A 27192-nucleotide genomic window follows, 5' to 3' on the forward strand; every position below is an offset into this window, starting at 1 on the left:
AATTTATATTTACTTTTATTAACTTTTTTTCTAGTAGTTGTAAACTAGTCTATTTAAAATATTTTATTTTTCTCCATTTTATTTTAATTTTTGGGTGGGGAGTTTTCAAATGTTGATGTAATTTTAAAGGAGCTGGGGAGGGGGATGGTCTCTGTAAGTTTGACAAGTTGTTGAGAAGTGAGATCCCCAAATGTTTGTTGACATAAGTAGTGAACAACCCCTAAATCTTATAAATGAAATAAAACTTCTGCTGTTCTTTGTGAGTCAAATTATTTTTTCTTCGGTGTGTCAATGATAACTAGTCAATTAATGCTGCTTTCCGCCATCTTTAAAGCAGAAGCCGACCTAAAACAGCTCCAACATGTCATGTGATAGCAAAAAAGTCAGCTGACAACTAGCATGGTCGTTTTATTGCTGTAAACATAGGACTCTGATTGTTCTGCCAATATGTGATGTCTTTTTAAATTCCCATAACAAAGGACTCTAATCATTTTTTAATTAGTCACTTCAGGTAGATAAAGTTTGATCCTAGGGTTACAATGAAAGAGTAATAACTCAAAAAAAAAAAAAAAAAAAAAAAATAAACCAAAAGTTACTATTTACAAGTTTTTTTTGTTTTTAAAGAACTTCCAATATCTTTATTTCAATAATATAATAATATTTGTGTATTTAGCTAAAGAGCCGCATCTTGACATTGAAAGAACCACGTGAGGCTTACGAGTCGCATGTTGCTGACCCCAGGTATAAAATTGAAATAACATAATGTAGACCAAGTAAACATAATGTAGACCAAAAAAAATTTATGCAATTACGTGGTGTAATTGCATAAATTTTTTTTTTTTATTTATTTCAAGAAGTAACATTGTTGATGTCAACATGTCTTAACCTCCCCCTCCACTTTTTTAACAAGAGTCAAAAAATATCAGACCCCCGCCCTCCTCCCCTATTTTGTTGACGTAATTAATGGGTAGCCCTTTTAATATCTAATAACCCTGCAAAAATATTTTTTTAACAAAAAGGTGGGACCACAAAGTTTTCAGTGCGTAACGTCTCAGTTTTTTATAATCCGGCACTGTTCCTTGATATTGAATAAAACATAATTTTGATGCTTTATTACTACGTTTTTGTACAAACCAAGAAAAGTTTCGATTAAAAGAACAACTTTATTATCAGCAGTACTGGTAATGAAGTTGCTTAACCTTATTATCAGCAGTACTGGAAAGCAAATTAGGTTTAAAAAAAAATGCGTAATGCATCAATTCAAAAAAAAAGTATTTATTTGAATTAAAGCAATGGAATTTTTGACACACAGCGTTGGATATTTGAAATTGAACATAATAATTGCTTGTAAAAGTACACGTATTTGCCATATATTTTAATTATCGCATGTTTAATGAGTAATGGGTAGCAATAATGTGATTCCTCTCAAAGAAATTCTTTCAGTTGAAAAAAACAAGTAATGCTTTGTTTTAAAAGTAAAATTTAATTTATCTTTTTTAAAAAGTCTGGTATCATAAAGTTGAAATGCTTTAAGTGAGAGTTTAGTTATAGAATTAAAAAAAAGGAATATAAAATTTTTCTTCAAAAGTTTTAAGAAAAAAAATTGTTCCCAATGTTGAGTAATAATGCTTTTCAAAAACTTTGAAAGTAAAATAAAATTGAATTTTAATAACCACATTAGAAAGCCCTGGTAACTACATTAGCTTTAAAAAAAACACAATTACTTTATAAAAAAGCATTAAAATCATTTTTCAAACAACAAGTAGGTTTAAAAGTATTTTTTTTTATTTTCGACAAAGAATTAATATACAAATAGTAATCGCTTTATCGTAATATATATTTAGTATAATTACGTTTTATACGTTTTATATTTAAGTAGTAAATATAAAAAATAGATAAATACTTTTAAAATTAACTTATTAAGACTGAAGCAATACATAAATACCAAGCAATGGCGATTAATTAAAAATTTGAAAGTTTACGTGACTTTTTATGTGTATCTAGCAAATTTTCACTTTTTCGCGATCGATTTGCCACAAATATAGCTTTACTTGCCTCGTCATCGTCTGTGGTTAAGTTTCGGTCTTCAATAAACAACTAAAAATTAATAACCTTTTCAAAAGTAAATACCAAAAATATTTTTATAGAAATTTTTCAAAAACTATGTAGTCTACGAATATAAAATATATAAACGAATATATAATTTATTTATGGCAAATATGAACTCTCAATTGATCGCTGGTTTTTTAATTTCATAATATTAAAAAAAATATATTTATTTTTTAATTATTAAAAAACTTTTTTTTAAAGTTGTGTAAAACACTTATTAAAAAAAAATTAATCTTTTAATTAATCATTTTAATAACATTATTAGTAAAATTACAATGGTATTTATTTTTATTTTTTTAATTATTTTTTTTACAATATGGCTCTTCTGTGTAAACCTTAAATAGAATTTTTTGAGTTTTTTATAGTAATTAAAGATGAATTTAGATGTGAATGTGTTAGTAAGTTTTTATTAAATAAAAGATATGATTAGACCAAGAGGAGGAGTAGAGAAGGAGCCCATTGCAAAAGTGTAAAACGCTGACATCAAGCTCAAAGAAATGTTTAGACTTCTAACGATGGACAGTAGTGAAACGTAGATTACACAAGCTGATAACATAAAAGCTTCAGTCTAAATTAATTTGGAAAATGTTAACCTATTTGATAAGATTCATCATGGAATATTGAGGTGGTTTGTACATTAAGAGCGTAAAGATAGGGTACAATGATAGGGTACAAAAATTATTAGAGTTGGTGGAAAACTCGACTAGAGTGCCTAATAGACAATACAAAAGGTTGTGATTAAGAAGCAAAAATTACGAGTTGATGATAATGATGGTGATAAGCTTTCTTCTGCAGTTTGGTATACAATTTTTTCACTCTCTTTTCAATATTGGTCAAAATTAAAATCTATCAATTCTGGCTATAACAGTAACCATTTAGTTACTACTTCCAAATATTTGTATTTTAAGATCCTAGAAAGAAGCAACATACAATAAATTTTTCATCTAAAGACAAATTAGAAAGTTATAATAAATTTTTAAGTATGACTTTTTTTATATTTTTTGATAATCCTTAAAATCGTAGGAAAGCAATATATAATTCCTAATATATGTCTAAGTTTTTCACTCATACCCAGGGCATAGGGGTAATAACCCCCTACAAAAAACTTATTCAAAGGTTAGTTACTTTTTTTGGACCTTAAGTTAACAAATGTCAACCAACGAGGGTCTATTTTTTGTTGTTAGCCGGTAATAAACAGATTCTTTTCGCCCTCCCCCTTCAATCCTTTAAGGTTTCTTTGCCCTACTCATACCATTATCATTTTAACGTTTGAAAATTGTTTTTGCTAAGGCTAAGAGACTTAATCGTAAGAAAAACTCGTTTATTGCATTTTTTATTACATATTTTATTACACTAAACATTCAAATTTTATATGAACGCCTAAATTAATTAATTAAAATATTATGAAAATAATAATGAAAATGTCTCCTGGCAGCAACTCTAATAAAATAGATTTCGGCTGAATAGGTAGCAGAAACAAAGGTTTTTTTGATGTTTAACTTTCTGGCATTCAAGTTTGTTATGTTGAAAAACGTTACCTCGTTATGTTGAAAAACTTTACCTTGTTATGATAAAAAATAATTGATACTAATTACCCATAAATTTATATTCCAAAAAATTAGAAATAACAAAAATAAATAAAAAAAGTTACATTTTTTTCTATACATCTAAATAATTTGCCATAAAATTTACTCCATTTATTATCTTTATAAAGTTACAAATTACTTACAATCACTACAAATTATAATTCGAGCAATTATAATAAAGACTTACGATTAAACTGTATCCTAACAAATAAATACCGAGGAAAACACCAATTAAAATTAGAATTTGGTTATCCGAAAAATGCTTCCAGCTATCCATTGCCAAAAAATTCACTTCTGTTTAAAAAAAACAACAAAAAAACAAAAACTTAAAAAAATACACAGAAAATTGTAGGGGAACAGCTCTGTTAAAAGAGGTGAATGATTTTTAATTTTATATTTTTGCAGTGGTAACATTTAATAATGTTTAATTAAATTTAATGAAAATATTATTTAATTTTGATGTAATGGGTTTTAGTTTCGAGGGAACTTATTTTTATTTAATTTCTTTTAAAATATTATTAAAAATAACAACAACAACAACAACAACAACAACAACAACAACAACAACAACAACAACAACAACAACAACAGCAACAACAACAACAGCAACAACAACAACAGCAACAACAACAACAGCAACAACAACAACAACAACAACAACAACAACAACAAAATAATGCAATAGGTTTTGAAAAAACTACAATGAGTTTGTTTTTTATAGCTATGGTTTAATTTTTTAATAAACATTTTTTTTTTTACACATGTACAGAGTCAAGCTAAATAGTTAATTTCGTATAGTGACAGCCCCAAGCTGTACAATAGCATAAAATTGAATACTACATCAACTCATTGTTAACTACGATTCGATCAAATAATCGCAATAAACAAATCTATTCAGGCTATGTTCTCTGAAAGACTACAAAGATTTTTTAAAAACCTATTTATCTGAAGTTAAACTGACGATTGATAAACATTTTGATTGTGAGAGTTGTTAAAGAGACGATTATGGCTGATTGCGGACTGAAAGAGACAATCATGACTGATTGCGAAACTGACAATCAACAACGCTATGACGACTTATAATAATTATTCAGTTAACTTTTTAAGTAATATTAAACAATTAATGTAATTCTATAATGTAAAGTAAAATTATTTTTGACCGGTTTGCAGTTTGCAATTTATCGAGTATTAAGTTTTTTTAATACCAAATTCTTCAAGCTTTTAAATTTTGTCAAATTTTGACAATTGTCAAAACAAAACAAAAACAAAAACAAAAAATTAGTCAATAAAACAACAAAACATTATTATAAACATTAACAAAACAGTTGAGTAGTATATATATATATATTTTTTATCAACCAATCTTGCTGTTGTTGCAGTTGTTATTTTTATTGTTGCTCACCTTGTTGTTGTTTACCTATGTTGTTATATAGCCACGTGTTCGACACTATCCAGACATAAACAAAAAATAAACTAAATTCACGGGCTAGTTTAACACGTTTTACGAAATTTTAAAATTAAACCTAAATGCCACGTGCTATTATAACTGGTTTCATATTCGTTTCGGAAACACAACATAATATTATACTACGTTTCTGTAACGTTAAAACCATTATCAAAAACTTAATATTCTATTTGCTGTTTTATTAAAAAGATATAGTTAATTTTACGGAATTGAAACCTTATTCTTGACACATTTTGCTCTTTTGTTTTAAGGTAGTTGTTACGGAGTTGTGTCGGTTGAGTTTATTATTGTTAACCTTGTTGTTACCTAATTGTTATACGTAATTTACTGTGCATAATTTTTTGTTTTTTGTTATAACTATAAGACCTAAGATTTTTTTTAATGACTAATGACTACTTTTTAAACCAAAACACTTAAATTCATCAAAAAAACCCATGATTTATAATCAATCAAACAACAATGCGCATTTCAAAATAAATAACTGGTTAATAAATAATTAATATTTGCATTTATCTCTCTAACAATCTTTATGATACAAATATTTGGATTATCTCTCTAATCTTTATGATACATATGAATTATTTTTATATTATTAAATTTCTTGTGTGTATTTTTCTGTGTTTCTAAAAGTTTTTGTTGATCCTTTTTCTGAGGAGACTGAATTATTTTGAAAGTATGTTTTAAAAATGATTATCTTGATTAGAAGTTGTTATCCTTCTTATACAAAGCAATAAAATCATAAATGACACCGTCTTTCCCGCCATATCTTATATCTAACTTATATCGTTTTCTCCCTCTACCCCATATATTTTTCTGATTAAAATTTAATCGGGTGTAAGTTTAATTACTTATAAAAAGGAAAACTAGGCAATGTTTGCAGTCCTGTGTTACACACTTGCTCAACCTTCAGTATTTTAATAAAGTCATTTATATTCCTACTTTTTAAAAATCATGTTGTGTTCTAACTAATTTTACTCATGTGGTTCTAATATTGAAATAAAGATTTTAGAAACTCTTAAAAAACTAAAAAAATTTGTAAATTGCAAACTTTTGGCTCTTCAGCCTTAAAAGGTTGCCGACCCTTGGTTAATGCAATTTGTTAAGTGCATTTTTTGTTATAACAGACACTATTAGAAATAATCGGTTTTCACAGTGAAGCAGGATTCGGTCTAAAGTTAATTTAGGAGGATTGGCACATATAAAGATATATGTGCCAATCCTCCTAATAAAAATTAACACCATCATCGCAATTGATTCATTCAGGCAGGGGGTATCGAATGTTGACGTAATTTTATAGAGGATTTATGTAAGTATGACAAGTTATTAAAAAGGGGGAGGTAAAAATAGCCTAAAATTGTTGACGTAATTAATGGACAGCCCCTTTTAACAATTTAAACCATATTTTTACACGCTCCATACTGACAATAAAACACTTTTTTTTTAAACGCGTTTTACGAAACTTTTGTTTAAAAACTGTCTTTAAAAAACTGTGTTGATAAAACCATATGGCATAATTGTTTAATATTACCACAAACATTTTATATTAACAAAACAACAACAACAAAAAAGACAACAACAGTTAAATTCGCATTGTCCAAAAAAGATTAACATTCACAAAATTTTTGTGAACTTTAGAAATGTTATAAATTATAACATTTCTATATAACATAACATAAGTTCACAAAAACTTATAACAGATTTTTGAATAATCATTAAATTACAGTTTTTACCATAATTTTTTAATTTTATGAACTTTTGTAGTTTTTATGCTATGAACAAAAATATATATCAAACTTACAAGTATTTGAATGTTGGTAATTATAAATTTTAATTCAAGTGTTTAACACAGAAAAATTTTTTACAAATTTTTATGGTTAATCTTTAAGTAAATGGTTTTTTTTATTTTTTTATTTTGCATCAATTAAAGATAATTATTTTAGCATGACGTTTAATTTATTACTATGACCTGGTTGTTACTTATAAGAACAATGTATTTATTTGTCTTTTAAATGTTTATTGAAACTTTTTTTACAGTCGGCAAGAGCAATCCATAATATAGTAGGTTTAGAGAAAATAATCAAAACAGTCGTAGGTTTAGAGAAAATAATCAAAACTTCCTTCGAGGGCAGATTGTTTAAACTAATATTCATATAATTTTTCACATAACATAACAAAATATATAATCCATAAAACAATTGCTTATTATGAAAAAGGTATATATTACCATTACAGAGATTACACAATAAGTTTTCCAAACATTTATTCCATCATTATAGTTTCATGTCTACTTTGTAGACATGAAACTATAATGATGGAATAAATGTTTTTATTTTACTGCCTAATGTATTACCTTGTTCGTCATGGTTCAGGTTTCGGAGTTATAGAGTTGAGAGAGAGCTATAACCACTATTAGGTAGCCTCCTCATCTGTAGTGGCCTTCTCGGCCTTGAGGAGGTAAATAAATAAATAACAAAAAAAAAAAAAGTACTGCTCAATGCGATATTTGCGTAAATTAAGTAGGTAAATTAAGTAAATTAAAAATTGGTTTAATTTTTTATTTTTCTATTATTTTAATTTTATTGAAACTGAAATTAATTGAAATCTATTAAAGTTACTTTGTCTAAAGTTATAAAAAAAGAGCATAGTTTGATTTCCTTATTTAATAATTTCACCCCCAAACTATAAAAATTGTTTAACTAGATATGAACCATTTTTTATATTGCAGTTTCAATATAAATGATGCTTAATTCCAAAATCAATTGTTAAGTTTTTTAATTCTTAGCTGAATTTCCTGCTAAAATTTTAATGATTGAAATATCAGTTCGTACCTGCTACCTTCTGGCTTACCTTTGTAACCACAGCTCGTTCTTTTTTTTTTCAATGTATTGAAATAGGTGGCTGTCTCATAGTAAAAACGTTTACCATGCGTCCTTTGCCAGGTGATGAAAATACTGACCAGATGTTTACTATATTATAGTAAAATTTTTATAAAATTACAATTCATTCCAAATTTAAATTGACTTGATAATATAGTAATATATTTTCTTGATTAAATTATCAAGGTATAAATGTTTTTGGTTATAGCTTAAATGAATGCTTCTGATTTTTTTTTATTTATTTACATTCTACTCTGATTTGCCATTTAGAAACAAAACTGTTGATTTAGAAAGGAATAAAAAGAATTAAAAAAAACAAAATAAAAACCACTTAAGCGAAAATGTGTTTTTAAAAAAGAAGGGAAAGGAGGGTGTATACTTTTTCTGTATTTGTGATGAAAATTAAAAAAACTGTGAAGATGTCATCTTGAGAGATGAAACAAAAGATTTAAAAAGTAGACAAGAAGATTGAAGCTTTCTAAATGATCAAACGTGATTTTATGTTCAAAAAATGTTAAGAAAAACAAAAAGAAAATTAAGAAAAAAATTTTAAGTATTAAAAAAGTTCATAAAAAAACAAAAAAAAGGTTGGTTAGTAAAAATTTTGAGAAGACAATAAAATGTTTAGGTACTTAAATAATTAAGAAGATAAACAGTATCTCCAGTTTTAAAGTTTAAAAAATCTGTTGTTCCTATTTTTATTCAAAAATGTATTGAAGAAGATTTAGTTCCGATTGAATCATAATTTAGAATAAGTCAGACAACACTGAGTGCAAAACTTGCTTCTTGTATTAATAAAAGTTTGGGAAGCATTAATGATTATTCAATTACAAAATTAACATTTCCGATGGCTTCACGCCATGCCAGATTTATGTCATAGGGATTTATTAAACATATGACCTTTTTCAGCTACAACTCAGTAGTTTGTGTTCAAGTATAATATTGTAATAAGGAAAGTTGATTCATAAAATAGCTTCGTTTACAGAACTATTTTATGTTTAGTGGTTTACTCTAATCTAAGTAATCATAAGCTTTAAAAACACACTTGGTATTTAAATAAAAGATTTGTGAATATGTGCCCAGCTAATAAATGTTTATCTCTTTTTATCTCTGTAAATATGTGCCCAGCTAATAAATGTTTATCTGTAAATCAATTACATAAATAAGCTTTTAAATTAGCACAACATTAAAAGTTTGAAAACAGCAAAGCTAGTTAAATGATAACACTATGTAACAAATTTTCTCTTTTGTTCTGTTCCTGGGTTGAAAGTATGCTTTCCTAACCCGTTAGGTCTAGAACAGAAAAAAGATCGCTGTTATTCCAAAGAAACTTTGCTTCTGTAACCGGGACAATGAAATTGTCACTCTAGAACGTTCAAGAAACTGCCAGAACTTTCGAGAAACTCTCAAAACTTTCTAGAACGTTCAAAAAATAGCTGTACAAGTATGAAAGCATAAATGTTTTGAATTAAGATTCCAATTCGTATTATTGCAGACTGAAAGGATAACGGTTCATAGTTGAAGAGTAGTTATTGATTTGATATGGCGTCAAGAGATTGTTAACATCCAGCAAATTCATTCTACTACATGTGCGGACAATTCATAAAGACAAGAGCAAAAAAGTACACCGTGAATGCAAGTCGTATAATGTGCGAGGCATACAAGGCGTTCTTTGGCGTGCCGGTCGGGGACCAAGACAAATTGTGGGTACCGTATTTCACAGGCGAATATTGCAAGAAAACACTTGAAGGTAAGAAATAACTGAACAGTTGTTTCTTGAGATAAGAAACCACTGAGCAGTTGTTTTTTACTTAGATTTGTTTTAATTTGTTTTCATAAAATTTTAATGCCTTATTTCTAGTTCGTTTCAAGGATTTGTAGTTTACAATACTTTATCCTAAGTTGTATACTATAGGCAAATACGTTCCATCTTGAAATCGTTCCATATTTTCAAAATTTATAAATTTCAAAATTTGAAATTTCCTGTCTTCAAATTATTATTATTCTTATGTATTATTATGTGCTATGTTACTGGTTGGTACAGAGAAGAGAAACCAGGCACAAGGTATCGCATGTAATCCTAATGAATAGCGCCTATTCATAAACAGTTCATCTCGGAGCCTCAAAGCAGGGTTGCTTCACAATGGATACAACTTCCCATCTCTCCAGATAGCCTACTCTGTGCATCTCAAAGAGGACTACATCAGTGTCAAAATGTTGCTGAATGCATTAAAATATAACAACTACGAATGGGAGGTTATCGGTGACTTCAAAATGGTATCACCCCTCATGGGTCTTCAAAGAGGTTTCACAAAATTTTCTTGTTTCCTCTGTCTCTGGGAAAGCCGTGACACTAAGGCGCATTATCGCGCAAAGAACTGGTCACAATGGACCAAGTTTTCTGTTGGGAAGAGCAGTGTGAAGTAGGAGCCGCTGATAGAACCTCATAAAGTGCTTATACCGCCGCAGTACATCAAGTTAGGCCTGATTAAGCAATTTATGTTTGCTCTTGATAATGAGTCAACAGCATTTCAATACCTCCAAGATTTTTTTCCAAAGTTGTCCGAGGCTAAGAGCAGGTATATTTGTCGGAACACAGATCAAGAAGATCATAGAATGAGAGGATTTTGCAAAGCTTTTGCTGTTAAAACAGGGCGGAGAGAGTGGCTTGGTGCAGTTTCATTGCAGTAGTTTAGGGCTTCCTCAGTAATTACAAAACTGAAAACAATGTTGAGTTGCTGCAGAATCTTGTAAAGAATTACGCCAAAATGGGATGCAGAATGGTTGTAAAAGTCCTTTCATCTCGACAAATTCAAGAAGAACATGGGGGCTAACTCCGATGAGCAAGACGAGCGTTTTAATTAAGATATATTGGACGTTACCAAGAAAAGTACAACGAAAATATAATAGATGACTACATTTTGGGGCTTCTTAGAGAGAGAAATTCGCAATACAATCGTAAATCTAGAAAATCTAAACATTTCGGAACCTTGTTGAGTGGTTTCCAACTGTGTTTGTCTATTCCTTGTGCAATTGTTTTTTACCTGATCATAATAACAAAAATAAAAAAAAAGAATAAGATTTTTTTGACCTGAAAGCTGATTTTTCGATGATTTGTTAAAAGTGATATTTCAAGAGATAGAACGGCTAAAATACAGTTCATAATAAAAGATTTTAAAAAACGTGTCACTGGACCTTTTGTTCTAAATTGCAGCAAATTTATAGGTTGTTGGTTACCATTATTTAAAATTTAAAACAACAAATAAAAAATCTTGGATCACAGCCTTAAGTAGTTTTTCTTTTTTCTACCAAATGAAATGCAAAAAATTGAATTTTTTGTATTTCCGAACTGCTGGGACCAAATTTTTATCTGCACTGCACAGTAGGCTAGAGGTGAGCAAAACCCCTCAAAACCAACTTCTATATTAGAGTATTTTCTTTTTATAAATATAATCTAGCGACCCCCAGCATTCTAAAACTGACATAGTTTTTTCCTTTCTATAATTTATGAGCTCAGTACATTAATTTTACCACGAAAATGGCAATATTTTACCTTTCAAATATTGGTGAAAATGAAACAATCATATAAAAATGAAATACGAGGCCAGTAAGACAATTTTACAACATTTTAATTTCTTAACGGTTTATATTAATCCCTTGACATCATATATTTAAATAAGAAAATGAAATATGAAAATTTATTTTTTATGCTTGCTTTTTTCAATGTTTTTCAATAAAATCCCTTAAAATGCGCAACCTTTTTTTTAACACTTACCTTTACGCAAGCAGAAAAACACAATGCCCCACATGCGATCAACTTTGAATTACACTCTCATAAATAGTTAAAAGTTTACCACCAAATTTACTGAGCTCAGCTGAGCGCAGTAAGTGCTAGACTTTTTATTATAAAAGATATCCATTTGTAGATTTTGCTTTAAAAAACTGAAGAAGACACATAAAGAACGGTTTAAGATTTTTAATCATTTAAACCTTGTTAAAATCTTTTAACAAGGTTTAAATCTTTAAATATATCCCGGTATCTTGAACACCGGTTAACTCAAACTTTTGTTATCTCTAACTTCTTTCATTGGTCCCTTGGAGGCAGTTATACATCGCTTAAGTCAAACATTCGTTTAGTCCAACCGTTTTTCTTGGTCCCTGGAGGTTCAAGTTATCAGTATTAAACTATATGTATATATACAAATATATGTATATGTATATAAACGTGTGTGTGTATGTGTGTGTGTATATATATGTGTATATATATGTATATATATATATATATATATATATATATATATATATATATATATATATATATATATATATATATATATATATAATATATATATATATATATATATATATATATATATATATCTTCTATATATATAAAGGGCAATGTGTGTGTGTGTTTGTTTGTTTGTTTGTTTGTTTGTTTGTTCTCTATAGAAATCCAAACCGCCGGACCGATCTCGATGAAATTTGGCATGGGGGTAGTCCTCGAGGGGGAAAAGGTTCTTAGCTGGGTTTTGACCCCGTACCCCGATCCCCGGGGTCAAGGGGGCCCAAAAATGGGCCCCCTTGACCCCGGGGTCAGGGGGGACCATTTTTTGGGCCGATTTTTTAGGCCCATTTTTGGGCCCATTTTTGTGTACAGATATCAGGTAAGCCAGTTTAAATATTGGCCCGGGCAACGCCGGGTAACTCATGCTAGTATATATATATATATATATATATATATATATATATATATATATATATATATATATATATATATATATGTATATACATATAATTTGTGTTATATGTGTAATGTATCTTTATCCAAAAGGGTTGCTTATGTTGATCAAGAATGAAGTAAATTAGGCATGGATTAGTAATGAGTTATTTTTTTTCACACTATTGATCACTTAATGTTCACATTCGCTCGTGAACAATGTGTAGTATATTAATGCTTGTAAAATGTACGAATATCTTACTTTAAAGATGTTTTTATTTAAATGCAGTTACCCGATTGTTTTTTACGACAAAACCCCCTCTTTCTGTTCAAAAACTTACTTAAAATAAAAAATAAGACAAAAGCAACAAAAAAACAGGTTTTCACTTCTTTTTGAATCTTTTGTTATATTTTTGTAGATTCTGTGGGTTTATTTGAAAAAATGTTAAAATAAACTTGAGGGAAGTAAAGGAACCTAATGTTAATCGACAACCGATGTTCTAAATTATAAAAATACAATGCACAAAGATATACTTTAACTGTTTGAAGTTTGCACAATATTGATTGGATGGTGGAAAACGTGCATCAAATCAAAATGAGAGTCTGATGATAGAAGGCGATAAAGATACAGATGAAATTGAAATTGATGATGAAGATAACGATGACATGATTTTATCAAGATCATTTAAAAAATGTATTTAATTTTGTATAAATTTTTTTTTTAATGTTTAAATTATTTTTTTGATTTTATTTGCTTTCAATCATATTTTAGTTACCTGCGTTAAAAAAATGGTAAAAGGGTAGATTATTTGTAAAACTATAATATATATAGTTAATAATATAATGTAAAACTAACTATTTATAGTTAAAATTAAAATCTGTAATAATTGAGAATAAAATGTGGAGTACAATAACATAAGATATTGTACTATGACAGCTATTATAAGTTTATGAAACACTCTTTAAATGCGGATTTAAAGAGTCACGGGGCAAAAAGCAGCTGTATTTTGAAGGTTTATTAACTCGCATGTAAGTTCGTTGAATTAACGTTAATCTAAAGCTAATTTTTGGTTTCTTTTCATCGTTGATCTAACGTTTGCTTTCAACGTAGATTTTCGTTTCCATTTTAACTAAAAAGTAACCATTTTTCAACCTGAAAATTCAACTCTTTTTCAACGTTGATGTGCTTAGTGGGTAGTAATTATTTTTGTTATGTTTAAGCAGGTTGTTTAATGTACATTTTGTGGATTATTGTTTAGTATTCATTTTATGTGAACTTGTATAAAAAGATGATTTATGGAAGATTTATTATTTGTATTTAGGTATATATATAAAGAGTTTTTATTTATGTAAAAAGAGGTTTAGTAAAGTTTTAGTTCAGTAAAAAGAAATTAGTTTGTTTATGAGAAAAAAGGATTTTTAATTTCTCGTTGTGTTAAAAGCGAGAAAACTAGATCCTCTAGTACTTTTAATGTCGTCAAAATAACTTTTTAAAGTGCCGTTTTTATCTAAAAAATTGCAATTACCTAGAAAAAATTGAAATTATCTAGAAAATTGTAGTATAATGGGTCAAATGTGTTTTGATTATTTAAATAATGCCCCAAAAAATGGAAAAACAATCAATTTCAAAAAAATGGAAAAACCAATATTTGTGAAAAATAGTAATTTCATCCACCTGCTATTGTTTCACAGTAGAAGCTATTAAAGCTTCACCATTTATATGGAACCATCAGGCCGCAAAAGTTTTAAGAGAAGGAAAAAATGTATTTTATAAGCGCACGGGAGTGCTAGATAAACTATAATACTTGGACAGGTGTCCAGTATTAAAAGGTGGTGTTTAAGAGGGAAGTATTATTCAGTGATTAAGTTAGAGTTAAGTGAGTGTTGTTTAAGTTAGATTTAAGTAAGTGTTGTTTCAGTGTTCTGTAAGTTTGTATAAATTATTGTGCTTTGTAGTGTTCTAAATGTTAAAGTTTTATGTCATTCAATGTTTTTACTTGTATGAACCTGTATGTTCGTAAATACTTCGATTTTTGAACCATAGACACATTTAACATACATTATAGATGCGTATCATGGATGTCTCATGGATGGTATGGATTCTGTGATCTGGTTCAAAATGGTAATATTGACATGGTTAGATAGAGTTGTTCGTGAGCGTACAGATTCGATACAAGAATCAAAAACTTCAACATTCTTTGGAACTATGCCATTCCATGTTCTCTTTTTTTTTCTGCTAATATTTTATTTATTTGTTTTTTTAAAGTTCGTTTTGTTTCTTATTTATGATAGATTTTATCATTTACTACTAATAAATAATCTCTAATGCAATAACAACAATAGGGTCTAATACAACAAGGACAACGTGAATCTTTGAATAAGTTATAATAGTTTAACTTATTCAAAAAAAAATTATAAATAGTTGAAAAATAAATCATTAAAAGGATGATAGACAACAAAAAGACAAATTAGCTTGCAAGGTTTGCTCAACATATAATTAACGAAGGTATGTTTGTGGTTGCTACGGCGTTGCTAAGGTAAATAATATTGCAAGTGTAGAATTTTATCACATTTCCAAAATTAAATTCTGTTTCAAACATACATTAAAAGAAAGAGGATAACATTTTGAATAAGATAAATAAATTTTTTTTTAATATTTTGATCAAAAATTAGTATTTTAATTGTGCTCTACCACATTAATATTAATGTTTTACACTAAAACAACAGAGAGCACTACACTGTGAAATTCTCCAGGCCCCAAACAAACAATGATATTATGATAAAAATGCTTTGCAGCTACGATACTAAGGTGTCCAGAATGAGGAGGAGTCAGGGAAAAGTCAGACTCCAACAAACCTGAGGGGGCCAAGGGGCTCTTGATGTACTAATGTATAAACTTTTACGTGTTAACTTTTAATGTGATATAAGGATTATTCTTTTTTGATATTTTTGAATTAAAATTACTAAACTTTACCAAATAATTATTCTAAAAAATCACGTGTTTTAATCCTTAAACCAATGAAATGGTTGATTTTTTATTTACACTTTATTCCCTAAGACCAAAAAATGAAATAGATGAACTCTAAATATTTGCTTCACGATTGATATTGATCCGTTTTATCCACTAGTAAAAGATAATAAACAACTACAAAAAAAAAAAAAATGTAAAAATTACAATCAAAAATTAGCTCGTAGATGTTTATACATAATAATAGTAATAACAGTCTATGACGTAATAACAGTCTATGACGTAATAACAGTCTATGATGATAGTGTACAGTACAAAGATTCTTATTTACAATTTAAAAAAATCCATTAGAAAAATTTCAATAAAAATGTAAATTTGAAAAACTAGAATAAAAAACTTCTATAAATATACTAAAATTTAATTTCAGCCTAAGAAATTAAAGAACAAAAATTCGAACAAACATAAAAGTTATATGTGAATATTAGCGAAGAAGTGAAAAAATGGGAAAAATTCATACTTCCACGTGTATTAGAAAAAACAAAAAAAAAAAAAAAAAAAAAAAAAAAAACAATTCACCAAAAAATAAAGTACTATGTAAAAAAATTAAAATGTAAAAATTAGATTAAAAAGTTGCAAAAAGTTGCAAAAAGTGTTACTGCAACACATGATAAAAACATTTTAAAATAATATAAAACCTTATTTATAATATTTCTATTCTTTCCGCATTAACGTTCGTTCTTCAGTCCATGGTTACAACCCTTGATAAACTTGCACTCGACTGTTTGTTGAAGCCGCGTGTAACTAATGAAATATATCGTGAAATATATTTTTAATAATTTTATGTAAATTATATAGACTTAAACAGGGTTAACCAGAATCATAAAAAAACAAATAACATTTTTTTCTTTTCTTTTTTTGACTCAATTAGTTTTATTTACTTTGATTTGTTCTATTAAAAAGTCTTTCATTAAACTATGCTATGACGAAAAAGAACATTAAAACGGTTTTGTCTATGGTTAGTAATAGGGTTGTTCGCCGTAAACAAAAACTTTCGCATTTTTATCTTCCGCATTTCAAGTTGCTATTGCGGAAGTTGTACTTGCGCAAATTCACCTTCCGTAATGCATTATACGAAAAAAATAAATAATAATAATTCCGTAAAAACCATTTCCGAAAAGAAACTTGTGAAACAAATCATTTCGAAAGAATACTTGCGAAACAGCTCCTTACGGAAGGAGCGTTTCGGAATGTGCGGAATTGAATTTTAAGTGTTGTTTGACCGTTGTCAGTTCTTACTTAATCTTGCAATTAAATTATCACTACCTCTCAGACTAGCTACAGCTCTAAATCTTTCAGCGCTTGTATAATCCTGGTGAGCTTCTATGTTAAAATTTTATCGCAAAGACCCGGGGAAGAGTCGTATTGTACGTACCCGTTTTTTTGCTACAAAATCTCGCAACTAATTTTTTACTTCTCTCCGAAACAGCTAAAGCTTTAAAACTTTCAGCAGTTGCATAGTCCCAATAACGTTGGGATGTTAAAAATCAAAACATTTTCCAGGGCCAATGGTACAAGGGACAACAAATGCCCTTCCCACCCTCCCACTCTTACTTTTTTTATTTATCAAGGAAAACATTTAAGAAAAAATCATTGAAAAGGATCTGTTTAAATTTTTTTTTAATTTACTTGTTGTTATTGAGGTAATAAAAGCAAAGGAGCATATAACAGAGCACCTCAAAAATAAAAAAATTGAAACTGAATAAAAATAAAATTATAAAATTTGAAAACAAGAGCTATTTTTAGGCATTTTATTATATAATTAAGTTTTAGCATTCATCACTTAAATTAGGTCTTGTTTTGGTTTTAACAAAGGAATTGTATCCCGATTTCGCAATTGCATTCGTATCGTTGTTCAAGTTATCTTCATTATTTAATTCTTATTCATTAAATGACTTTCTAAAAGTATATTTTATGAAAGTCTTGATTCCTTTATAGAAGTTTAAAACTGAAACTTATCAATATCATATAAAAAATTAGTATTTTAATTACTTAGTTAATTATACGTATTTGATTCATAAAACGTAATTAAATATATTTATTATGCCGCGTTTCGTAAGTTTTTTTTCCGATAAGAACTGTTTCGCTAGTTGCGGTGCGAAAGAGTTTCGTTTCCAAAGAAATTTGGTTTTTTATCATTATTTTAAAAAATAAAACCTTAAAATGTTCATATGTTGCAATCGACGGTTTTTTTTGTTTCGTAAAATTCGGTACGAAAAAAAAAAATTCCTGATTCTCAATATCCTTTTGAAAGAATTTTATTTTTCCGGAATTGTACGAAATATTCCGGTTAACAACTCTAGTTTGTAACCAATCTTTATGGTAATTTCAACACGAATTAAACTTTGGTTTTAAAGCTCTATTGTCTCTCATGTAAGGTTTATGTTCTCTCATTTAAGGTTACATTTAACTTTTATATTCTCTCATTTGTTTTACAATTATTTATTTGACTTAAAAGCTAAATGAGCAAATTATTTTTACACAAAAATAACTCAAGTCTCTTTTTTTTTAATAAATAAATAAATGTCATGAGAACAGCTTCATTCAAAACGCTTACTTCAAAAGTTGTTTTAATTTGAAACAGAAAACTGCATAAAAAAAAGGAAATTAAAAAAAAAAAAAAAAAGAAAGAAAAAAATTTCAAAAAGTGAAGTTAATTGGTTAAAAGAAAAAAGATTTTGTAGAAAAAAACAATTCTGAAAAGACATTTAAACAGATTTTTTTATAGGAAAAAAAATCAATCAAGGCTTTCACTTTATTTTTAACAATTAAATAATAAGAAACTTTATTCTTCACTTAAATATATTCTTCACTTAAACCATAGTCATAAGAAATAGATAATCTGGTCACTCGGGCCGTATTATGTGATTTTTCTAATATTCGTTAAAAACACTTAAAAACTGTCGTACGGTCAGGAACAGAGTGCACAAAGTATGGAAACGGACAAAGAGTTCAATTGTGAATTTGATATTGAAACATTATTTTTTTCTTTGGAGAATGATTTTCTTTTTGCAGACGAAAATTTTAATAAAGATTTAGACGCTTTGATGTCGGAGTTGTCTAGTGAAGCTGTTGAAAGCACTATTTCTTCCACAATTTGCTCTAAGAAGTGCATATCTCAAAGAGGCCTTACAAGGCATACAAATTCAAAACATCAAAATATTCCTTTGGATTTAACATTACAAAATCCTAAACCACCTATTCTTCTTAGCGAATTTAAAAGTCTGCTCGATAGAAATGAATTAAGAATTAATCATGCAATGCTATTAGAAACTTCACAACAAATCCTATCTCTATTATAGGCAACAATAGCTAGTTTTAAAGAAAATGGCGAAAGATATTATATATATATGTGTGTCTTTACGCTCTGACTTGCCATTTAAGGTTAAGGAGCTCCTACCTCGGGCAGGTCACCCTACTATAAATTATATGTAATATATGTGTGTGTGTGTGTGTGTGTGTGTGTGTGTGTGTGTGTGTGTGTGTGTGTGTGTGTGTGTGTGTGTGTGTGTGTGTGTGTATGTATGTATGTATCTATATAATCTCACATGCTTAATACATGTGGAGAATGTTTAATAATTATTTGAAAATGTTACTATTCTCAAACTCGTGAAAATTAAAACTTTAAATGAAATTATCTAAAAATATCAAAACCAGAAAACAAACATTCAAAAATCTATTTAAAATTTGTATTAAAAAATATTTTATATATGAAGAAAAATTCTAGTCCTCTCTTGTATTAACCATTTGAGATTTATATATAGGACCGCTCTGAGCTCAAATGGGTCAAGATTAAATCATGACACCATAAACCTAAGAGAATAGGCGCCAAATAAAGGTTTTTGTTAAGATTCCTTACTTTACAGATAATGTAAATATGCTAAGAGCAGGCATTGAACCACAGATCTAATGCTTTTAATGCAAGCGATCTAACCACTACACATATAAAGGCTCCCTCATGCACCCAATAAGGGGAAGGGACAGCAAATTTAGGGAGCTTTTTTCAAATTTTAGAGGTCCCTAAACCAAATTTGAGGAGCTAATAATCTAATACCTAATAATCAAATGTTTTTAAAATTATGGCGTCCTAATGACAGGTTTTGGGAAAAATACATTTTTTATATATCCAGTGGTAGTGAGCATTAAGAAAGTCACCCAATATCACCCCTGATTACGCGCTAAGTCCTAAATACAATTTCATTATTATCAGAGGTTCTATAAAAAATCCAAATATTTAAATAATATCCTTAATAGAGATTCTATAAAAAGCATTATAGGTGCTTGTTAACATTGTAACAAAAGTAAAAAAAACAAAAAACAAGTCTGCAAAATAAACTTTTTTATTTATTATTTTAACAATGAATTTCTCAATTAACTGAGCAATATTTTATGCCATTTAATGTTTTTAAAAAGATTTGTGGCTATGAAAATAGCCGTTTTTATGCAAATTCATTTTTGTGTTTTCAGCAGTTCAAGGAGAGTAAGAGAGTGTTTTTATTAAATCACTTGAAAAGTTAACTTTTTTTATCAGCAGATATCCTACATTGACATTTCGTTAAATTCATTAAGATTCAAACAATTACCTGCAATTGGCTGAAGTATATGTTGATTTCGAATAGTATTATCATTGAATCCAAAATCAAACAAGGAAGGATTATCTTTTCTTTTACCAATTGACTGTTGTTGTCCGAAGTAATTTTTTAAAGGATCCTGACAAAACCTTTCAGTTAATACATAACTTACATTGTTATTAATTAAAAATTTGACAAGTTCAATAACAGAATTAACTGTGATCTTTAAACCTTCATGGGTTTCCCAAGGAATAAACATATTGCTTTATCACTTTTTGAAAATTTTTTGAAAAAGGGTCTTGATTCAATAGAAAAAAGCCAATCAAAAAAGTATTTTTTAAAATTTTCTTTTAGCCATGTAAATCGAACATCATTAGTATCAAAAAATGGTTTCAAAAACGAGTTGCGTTTTAATATATAATCATTTGTATTATGAACATTTAAGCAATCAAAAAAATCATTAAAATATTTGCAAAACTGTGCAGTTCCAGCAGTATCAGATGGTGCATAGATTTCTAATGCAGTACTACATGAATTACTTAAAACTTGTGCAGCTAAACAAACATTTATAGCTGAAAATGGAATTATTTTGATGTGCTCAATGGTTAGCTTTAGACATGCATACAATTGACATTTTAAATCTTCATAAAACAAATCAGTTATATGAGACCACAAAATATGTTGACCCTGATTCCACATATAACGATTGCTTTTACCAGCTTCAGAATGAGAAAGACTATTCCTTGCTGTTTTAATCAAATGAGGAACATCATAAATAAAATATATAAAACTTTTATCGTCATCATCAGCAAAAAAATTATCAGTGCGGTAAATCACATCAACATGACCATTATTATCTTTTTTCTCAGCCAGATTAAAATGAATTTCAAAAAATTTTCTATTCGATGATGCTCCATCACAAGTAACTGCTACTACTTTTAAACCAACTGAGATTTCTAAAATGCCTACATCTTTCTGAAATAGAGAAAATAATTGCAATGATGTAATATTTACAGTAGCAACGTTTGCAAAACTGTATTTGAAAGGATTTACAATACTTCTTATTAAGAAAACTAATACATGAGAAGCGAGTTTGTCTGCCTGTTGTAATGTTGCAAAATTAACAATAGGATCATCCATAACCAATTAATTCTCCAGAATATTTGTCCCAAATAAGATTTTCTTGAATTTTCATTTCATCAAAAGCTAGGACAATAAACTTTTCTTGAACTGAAAAATGTTCAACTTTATCTTTTAATTCTTTGATTATATTTTTATTAAATCCTAACTTTGGCTTCACATAATTTTTATAGTCACGCAATTGCCTACAACTTGGTAAAACTAAGAAACCAGAACTATTTTTCTCGTTTAATCGTACTGCTTCATAAGCAGCTGGTGATTTTGCAGCTAATCCCAAATAGTAACGTACTATTGCTGGATGATAGCAAATCCCTTGCTTTGAGCTTTTTAAATATTTTTGCTGCTCTTCCCAAAACAGACTCATAAATGGAGAAATCTTTCTTTTATCAGCTCCTGCTAATATTTGAACTAAATAGCTTTCAATACTTTTACTTGTAGCTAGTGATGAATTTTCAATCTCCTACTTCATCAAAGCTAACTCCTTTTTTAATTCTTTATTTTCCAGACGAACGCTCTGTAATGTAAGCTTCAGACAATCTGGAGATGTAAATTTAATTGGTGCATTTAATTTTTTTTTCTTAAACATCTTCGCTTCCAACAAGGCTGCAAACAACCACTAATTAGAGTTTGACATAAAGTTTGACAGACGACTTGCAAGGATTGCAAATTATATGAATCAGGAAAGCAAGATGAAGGAAGCAAATTCCATAAAACTGATGTTTGTTTAAAAAAACTAGACAAATAAGAGTTTTTGGAGTACTTAGGAACAGTCACAGAAAAAGGATGACACTTAATTGAATGACGAGTAACATGAGAATGAATTTTAGTAGATGGCACAAGAGACGCTAGCTCTTTAGAGCAGTGCCCATTAAAGTATTTGTAGAAAAGAGAAAGAGAAGTAACATTACTATGATAATATAATAATGGTTGGAGGTTGGCTGCAAGAGCAGGTCCAACTATATTACAATGCGTTTTTGCACCTTGTCTAAAAGAGAAAGGGCATCATTAGAAGATCCACCCCAGATATGGCAACAGTATTCCATACAAGGCCGGATTTGAGATTTATAGAGATAAAGAATAGAATCTGAAGTAAGGAAGTGTCGAGCTCGATAAAGAGATGCAACTTTAGCAGATGCTAATTTTGTAACTGATTTGATATATGGTTTCCAAGAAAGATCGGTTAATCCTAGAAAATGAAGGGTAGATGACTCATCGAGTACATTACTGTTCATAAATATAGGAAGATCTAAATTATTGCGATAACAATAGGCTGAAAAAAATTGAGTTTTATCTGAATTAAAGTTTACCAGCCACTGTGAGCCCCATGCTGTAGCAGAAGTGAGATCCTTTTCAAGCTCAAATGCCCCCTCCAAGCAATCAGAGAGTGTTGGCTTCTTATCATGACAAGAATAAATGTAGTATCATCAGCAAACAATGTTACCTTAGATGTGAGAATATCTGGAAGATTATTAATGTAAATTAAAAAGGGTATAGGGCCAAGGATAGAACCTAGAGGAGCCCCTGAAGTTACAGAATAAAAAAAAGAGTGCTGTCAATTGAGGACAACTTTTATACAACGATTGGAAAGGAAGGATTCAATAATCTTAAAGATGTTACCAGATACACCATAAGAAGAAAGCATATGGAGAAGACCAGCATGCAAAACTTTATCGAAAGCTTTTGAAATGTAAAGAGCGATGGCCTTAACCTCTCCACCTTTATCTAATGCACAATAAAACCTATTGGTTATTACTGTTAGCAAATCAGCTGTAGAACGAGAAGAACGAAATCCATATTGATGATTGGAAAGTAAGTTATTAGATTCAAGATGAGAAATTAAATGTTCAAAAACCTTGCTTATGATAGGAAGAAGACTAATGGGACGGTAGTTAGACGAATTAGATCGCTCTCCAGAATTTTTGAAAATAAGGATAACAGATGTCGCTTTCTAGCAGACTGGAAAACAAGACTCTGATAAGCACTAGTTGAATAGTTTTGAAAGTATAGACAACAGCTCTGGAGAACACTTCTGCAAGATTATAACAGGTATGTTGTCTGGGCCACAAGCTGTAGAAGAGTCTAAGCAGGAAATCAGATGCAGAAGCTGGAGTGATACAAATGTCAAGCAATGGATCAACCTATTTGATCATGAGAGATGGAAGATTTGCCCTTATTATTGATACTATTAAAGATTCTCCAGAAGTCACAAGAGCCTAATTTTTGTGGTAACGGTTTCGATTGACAATTGCAGCAGCACAATGTGAGGAAAACCATGGAGAAGAGTGACGCTCGACCAGGAATTGTCAAATAAAAGGGAATAAAAGATTCCATGCCAGCCATAATCCACGAAGTTATGAAAGAAGCACAATTGTCAATAGGAAGACGAAAGATTTCTACCCAAGGGCCATCACGAAGAAAATCACGGAAAGAGTCCCACTCAGCTTTGTAGTTGTAAGAGGTACGATGATAGGCAGAATCAGATGATGAAGAAGAATGAGATAATAGTTTTAGAGAGATTATACTGTGATCAGAAGCACCTAAGAGTGAACGTGGAGAAACTGAGCACTGACTAGGATCAGAAAGACACAAGTCGAGTAGAGAAGGTAAATGATTCGAGTTGTATGGAAAGTGAGATGGAAAGTAGACTATTTGAGTTAGAGATTGAGAAAGGCAAAAGTTGTGAGCTTTAATGCCTGCAGAGTCACTGACACTAGAGCCAAGCCATTCAGTGTGATGAGCATTAAAGTCACCAACAACAACAATAATGGCTGAAAGATAAAGAGAGAGGGCTAGGTCAATTTGATCAGAAATAACATCAAAAAGCAGTGCAGTCTTGAGATGAAGGAGAGTGATATAGAACAAAGAGAAAGGCGATAGAGTGAAGTGGTGCTAAACAAAAGCACATAAAAGAATAGTCTGTGGATTCAAACCTAGTTTCACGACAAATGGGTCAATTCTTACGAATGTAAATGTCCAGGCCAAGTATGTGACTATTGGAGTCTTTACGAATTAAAGGAAGATTAGCATCAACACTAAGATCACAAGATGAGACAGCCGAACTCAAATTAGTCTCACAAAGAGCAAGTAGGTCTGGTGAACTTTGCAAGAGATTTAACAGAAGAAAAGACTTAACAGAAGAAAAGTTACTTTGAAGATCACAAATATTAGTGAATGATAGGTTTAGAAACTTGATGATCACGATGGTTTTTTGTGTTTTATAGTTTTTGGAACTTTATTCATTTTTAAATGATCCAAAAACTGCGCCAGCCTAATAGATGAATTTTGCAGAGATACAAGCATTAGCAACATTTTTTTTCAAACTTATGATTTCTTGTTTTTCAATATTTTTGCATTGAGAACAACATAACACTAACTCAATCAGCATAATACATGACTGAGATCGAAAATACTTTGTCTGATTTAAGGGAAACTCATTTCTAGATGAAAATAAATCAAACTTTTTGAAATACAATGTTTAATATATAGATTTGATTTTAACGCGAATACATCAGTTATTCCAGAACACAGACTAAACGAAGTAACAACAGAAATAAGATTTGAAGCTGAAATATGTTGCATTGATCTTTTATATTTTGTATATATTAAATGATCATCTGGAATGAGCCAAGAATATACATGAATGGTGAAAGCAAGACTATCATCGACATATATTTCATATCGAGGACATAAGTGGATTGTGTCATAAAGTTTAAATTCTGTCACAACAGGACTCACACTTACTGTCCAGTCACAAATCTTTAACTTGCTAATACGATTTAGGAACTCTTCGTATGATTTTTATATGAGTTTAAAAGTAATAATACTATTTGAAATCATTGAAGCATTTCTTTTAGCAACGATTGAAGATGCAGATTCCCTTTGCATAGGAAGTGATGACATAAAACTTTTTTTTGGTAGATACATAGTCAGTAATGATCCAGGTTTTAGTGACTTTCTGTTATCGTTATGAAGTATCATTTCTGGAAGATAATGCTTTTCACAAATAAACAGACTTTTACTTTCTATTTAAGCCTTTAAATTTATATCTTTATAACGATCTTTAAGAATAATGTCTATTAGATTTTTCCTCCAAGAAGTATTAAACCTATCGTTAGATTAAGGAATTTTAAATATTGAAACTCCCTTATGCCTCCTAGAAGTACTGCATCCATAAATATAACAATTAGCACCAGGTATTTAAAGAATTGGATGACGAAGATGCAATTTAAACAAGCAGTTTATAGACAAACAATAAACGAAAATAAATTTGTGCACTCTGCGGCAGACTGGACACTAAAAAATTGCTAACAAAGAGATGATCAAAGGAATACCACAAGTGGCCAGACTATCTATTTCTTATGACTATGCTAAAACATATTGCTAAACATATTGTTATAAATAATGACATCATAGATAAAAATAAAACTCTAGTTTAATATAGTATAATATTTTAATATGATAACTTTTTCTCTACCTTTTTATATAAAAAGTAATAATCATGTAATTTTTCGTTATTATTTTCACACTTAAAATTTAGAAGTATTTAGTTTATTAAAAATCTAATTATTGCATGCAATAATGCATACAACATACAAATGTATGATTCTTAATCTTAATTCTCATTATTTAGTTATTTGCAAATTATAATAAGATTATAGGAAATAAGAACATGTCACTTACCTTTTGCAAAGTTGAATATTTTGTTTCTCCTTTAACAACATTTTCAAGATGAATACGATCCAGCATATCTTGACTACCAGTTATTTTTAGACCCTACACAGAAATATTAGTTAATTTTTAAAGAAAATTTTCTAAAATTTTATCTAAAAATTAATTTTATAAGTTTAGATTACCTTTTAATCTAAAATTACAAAGACAAAACTCAAACACAATAACCTTAAGTTATATATTGCATATTTTTAAAAGATTTCAATTACTTAAGTCTCAATATTATACATATCTTGACAAATTTTGCAACTTGAACACAGAAGTGATCAGACGTGCTTTGCTCGCATTTAAACATTTTATAAATTTACAAATCAACTACTTATTTTTCATCTATTTCTAAATATTTAATCAATAAATAAACACAAAGAGTATATTTATAACAATGATGAGAGAAATAATGCACAAAAAAAAGAAACAATTATAGCTTTTTTCCCTGTGAAATTGCAAACAGTTCAAATATCAAAATTGAAACGCTTCAAAAACATGTTTATGATGTTAAAAAGGAACTTTGTGAAATTAAAGGAAGCATAAATTTTATTGTTGATGAATGGGAAGACAAAATAAAGGGTGTGGATAACAAAAGGTTTTCGAAGAAATAACTAATGTAAAAAAATACAAGGAAAAATCATTTCTGATAACACTGAACTCAAACTAAAAAGCGTAGACATTGAGGATAGAAACAGATGAAACAACTTTGGTGGACTCATCGAAGGTACAGATGGAAAAGATTGAGAAGACACTAAAAATAAAGTCTAAAAACTCTTTGATGAAAAACTTGGAATTGCAAATTATATTAGGATTGAACGTGCTTATCGAGTTGGTAATGGTGGTTCTAAACGAGAGCGAACGATTATGTTAAAGTTGCATGACTTTGAAGATAAAGCATTAATTATGGAAAAAGCAAACAAACTTAATGGTACTAATATATATTAATGAGGATTTTAGTGAAACAACTAGAAAAATTTGTAAAGA

General features: G+C 29.1%; 1 protein-coding gene and 1 long non-coding RNA gene across 2 annotated transcripts in view; both read right to left on the bottom strand.

Moving 5' to 3' along the window:
- Window positions 1–1766: 1766 nt before the first annotated feature.
- Window positions 1767–7062, bottom strand: LOC136085918 (uncharacterized). The gene is made up of 3 exons (XR_010641261.1): window positions 6959–7062; window positions 3883–3989; window positions 1767–2097 (listed from the first exon to the last, which is right to left on the bottom strand). It is a non-coding gene; the product is annotated as an uncharacterized LOC136085918 (long non-coding RNA).
- Window positions 7063–15845: 8783 nt separating this feature from the next.
- LOC101239329 (merlin) overlaps window positions 15846–27192 on the bottom strand; it is a 58597-nt gene continuing 47250 nt past the window's right edge. Inside the window, exons 17-18 of the mRNA XM_065807833.1 lie at window positions 26173–26265; window positions 15846–16525 (exon numbers count right to left, since the gene is read on the bottom strand). Coding sequence (XP_065663905.1) covers window positions 16475–16525; window positions 26173–26265 — 144 coding nt within the window. The 3' untranslated portion in view covers window positions 15846–16474. The remainder of the gene's footprint in view (window positions 16526–26172; window positions 26266–27192) is intronic.

The sequence above is a fragment of the Hydra vulgaris genome, chromosome 10, assembly GCF_038396675.1.
Source record: "Hydra vulgaris chromosome 10, alternate assembly HydraT2T_AEP".
Taxonomy (NCBI): domain Eukaryota; kingdom Metazoa; phylum Cnidaria; class Hydrozoa; order Anthoathecata; family Hydridae; genus Hydra; species Hydra vulgaris.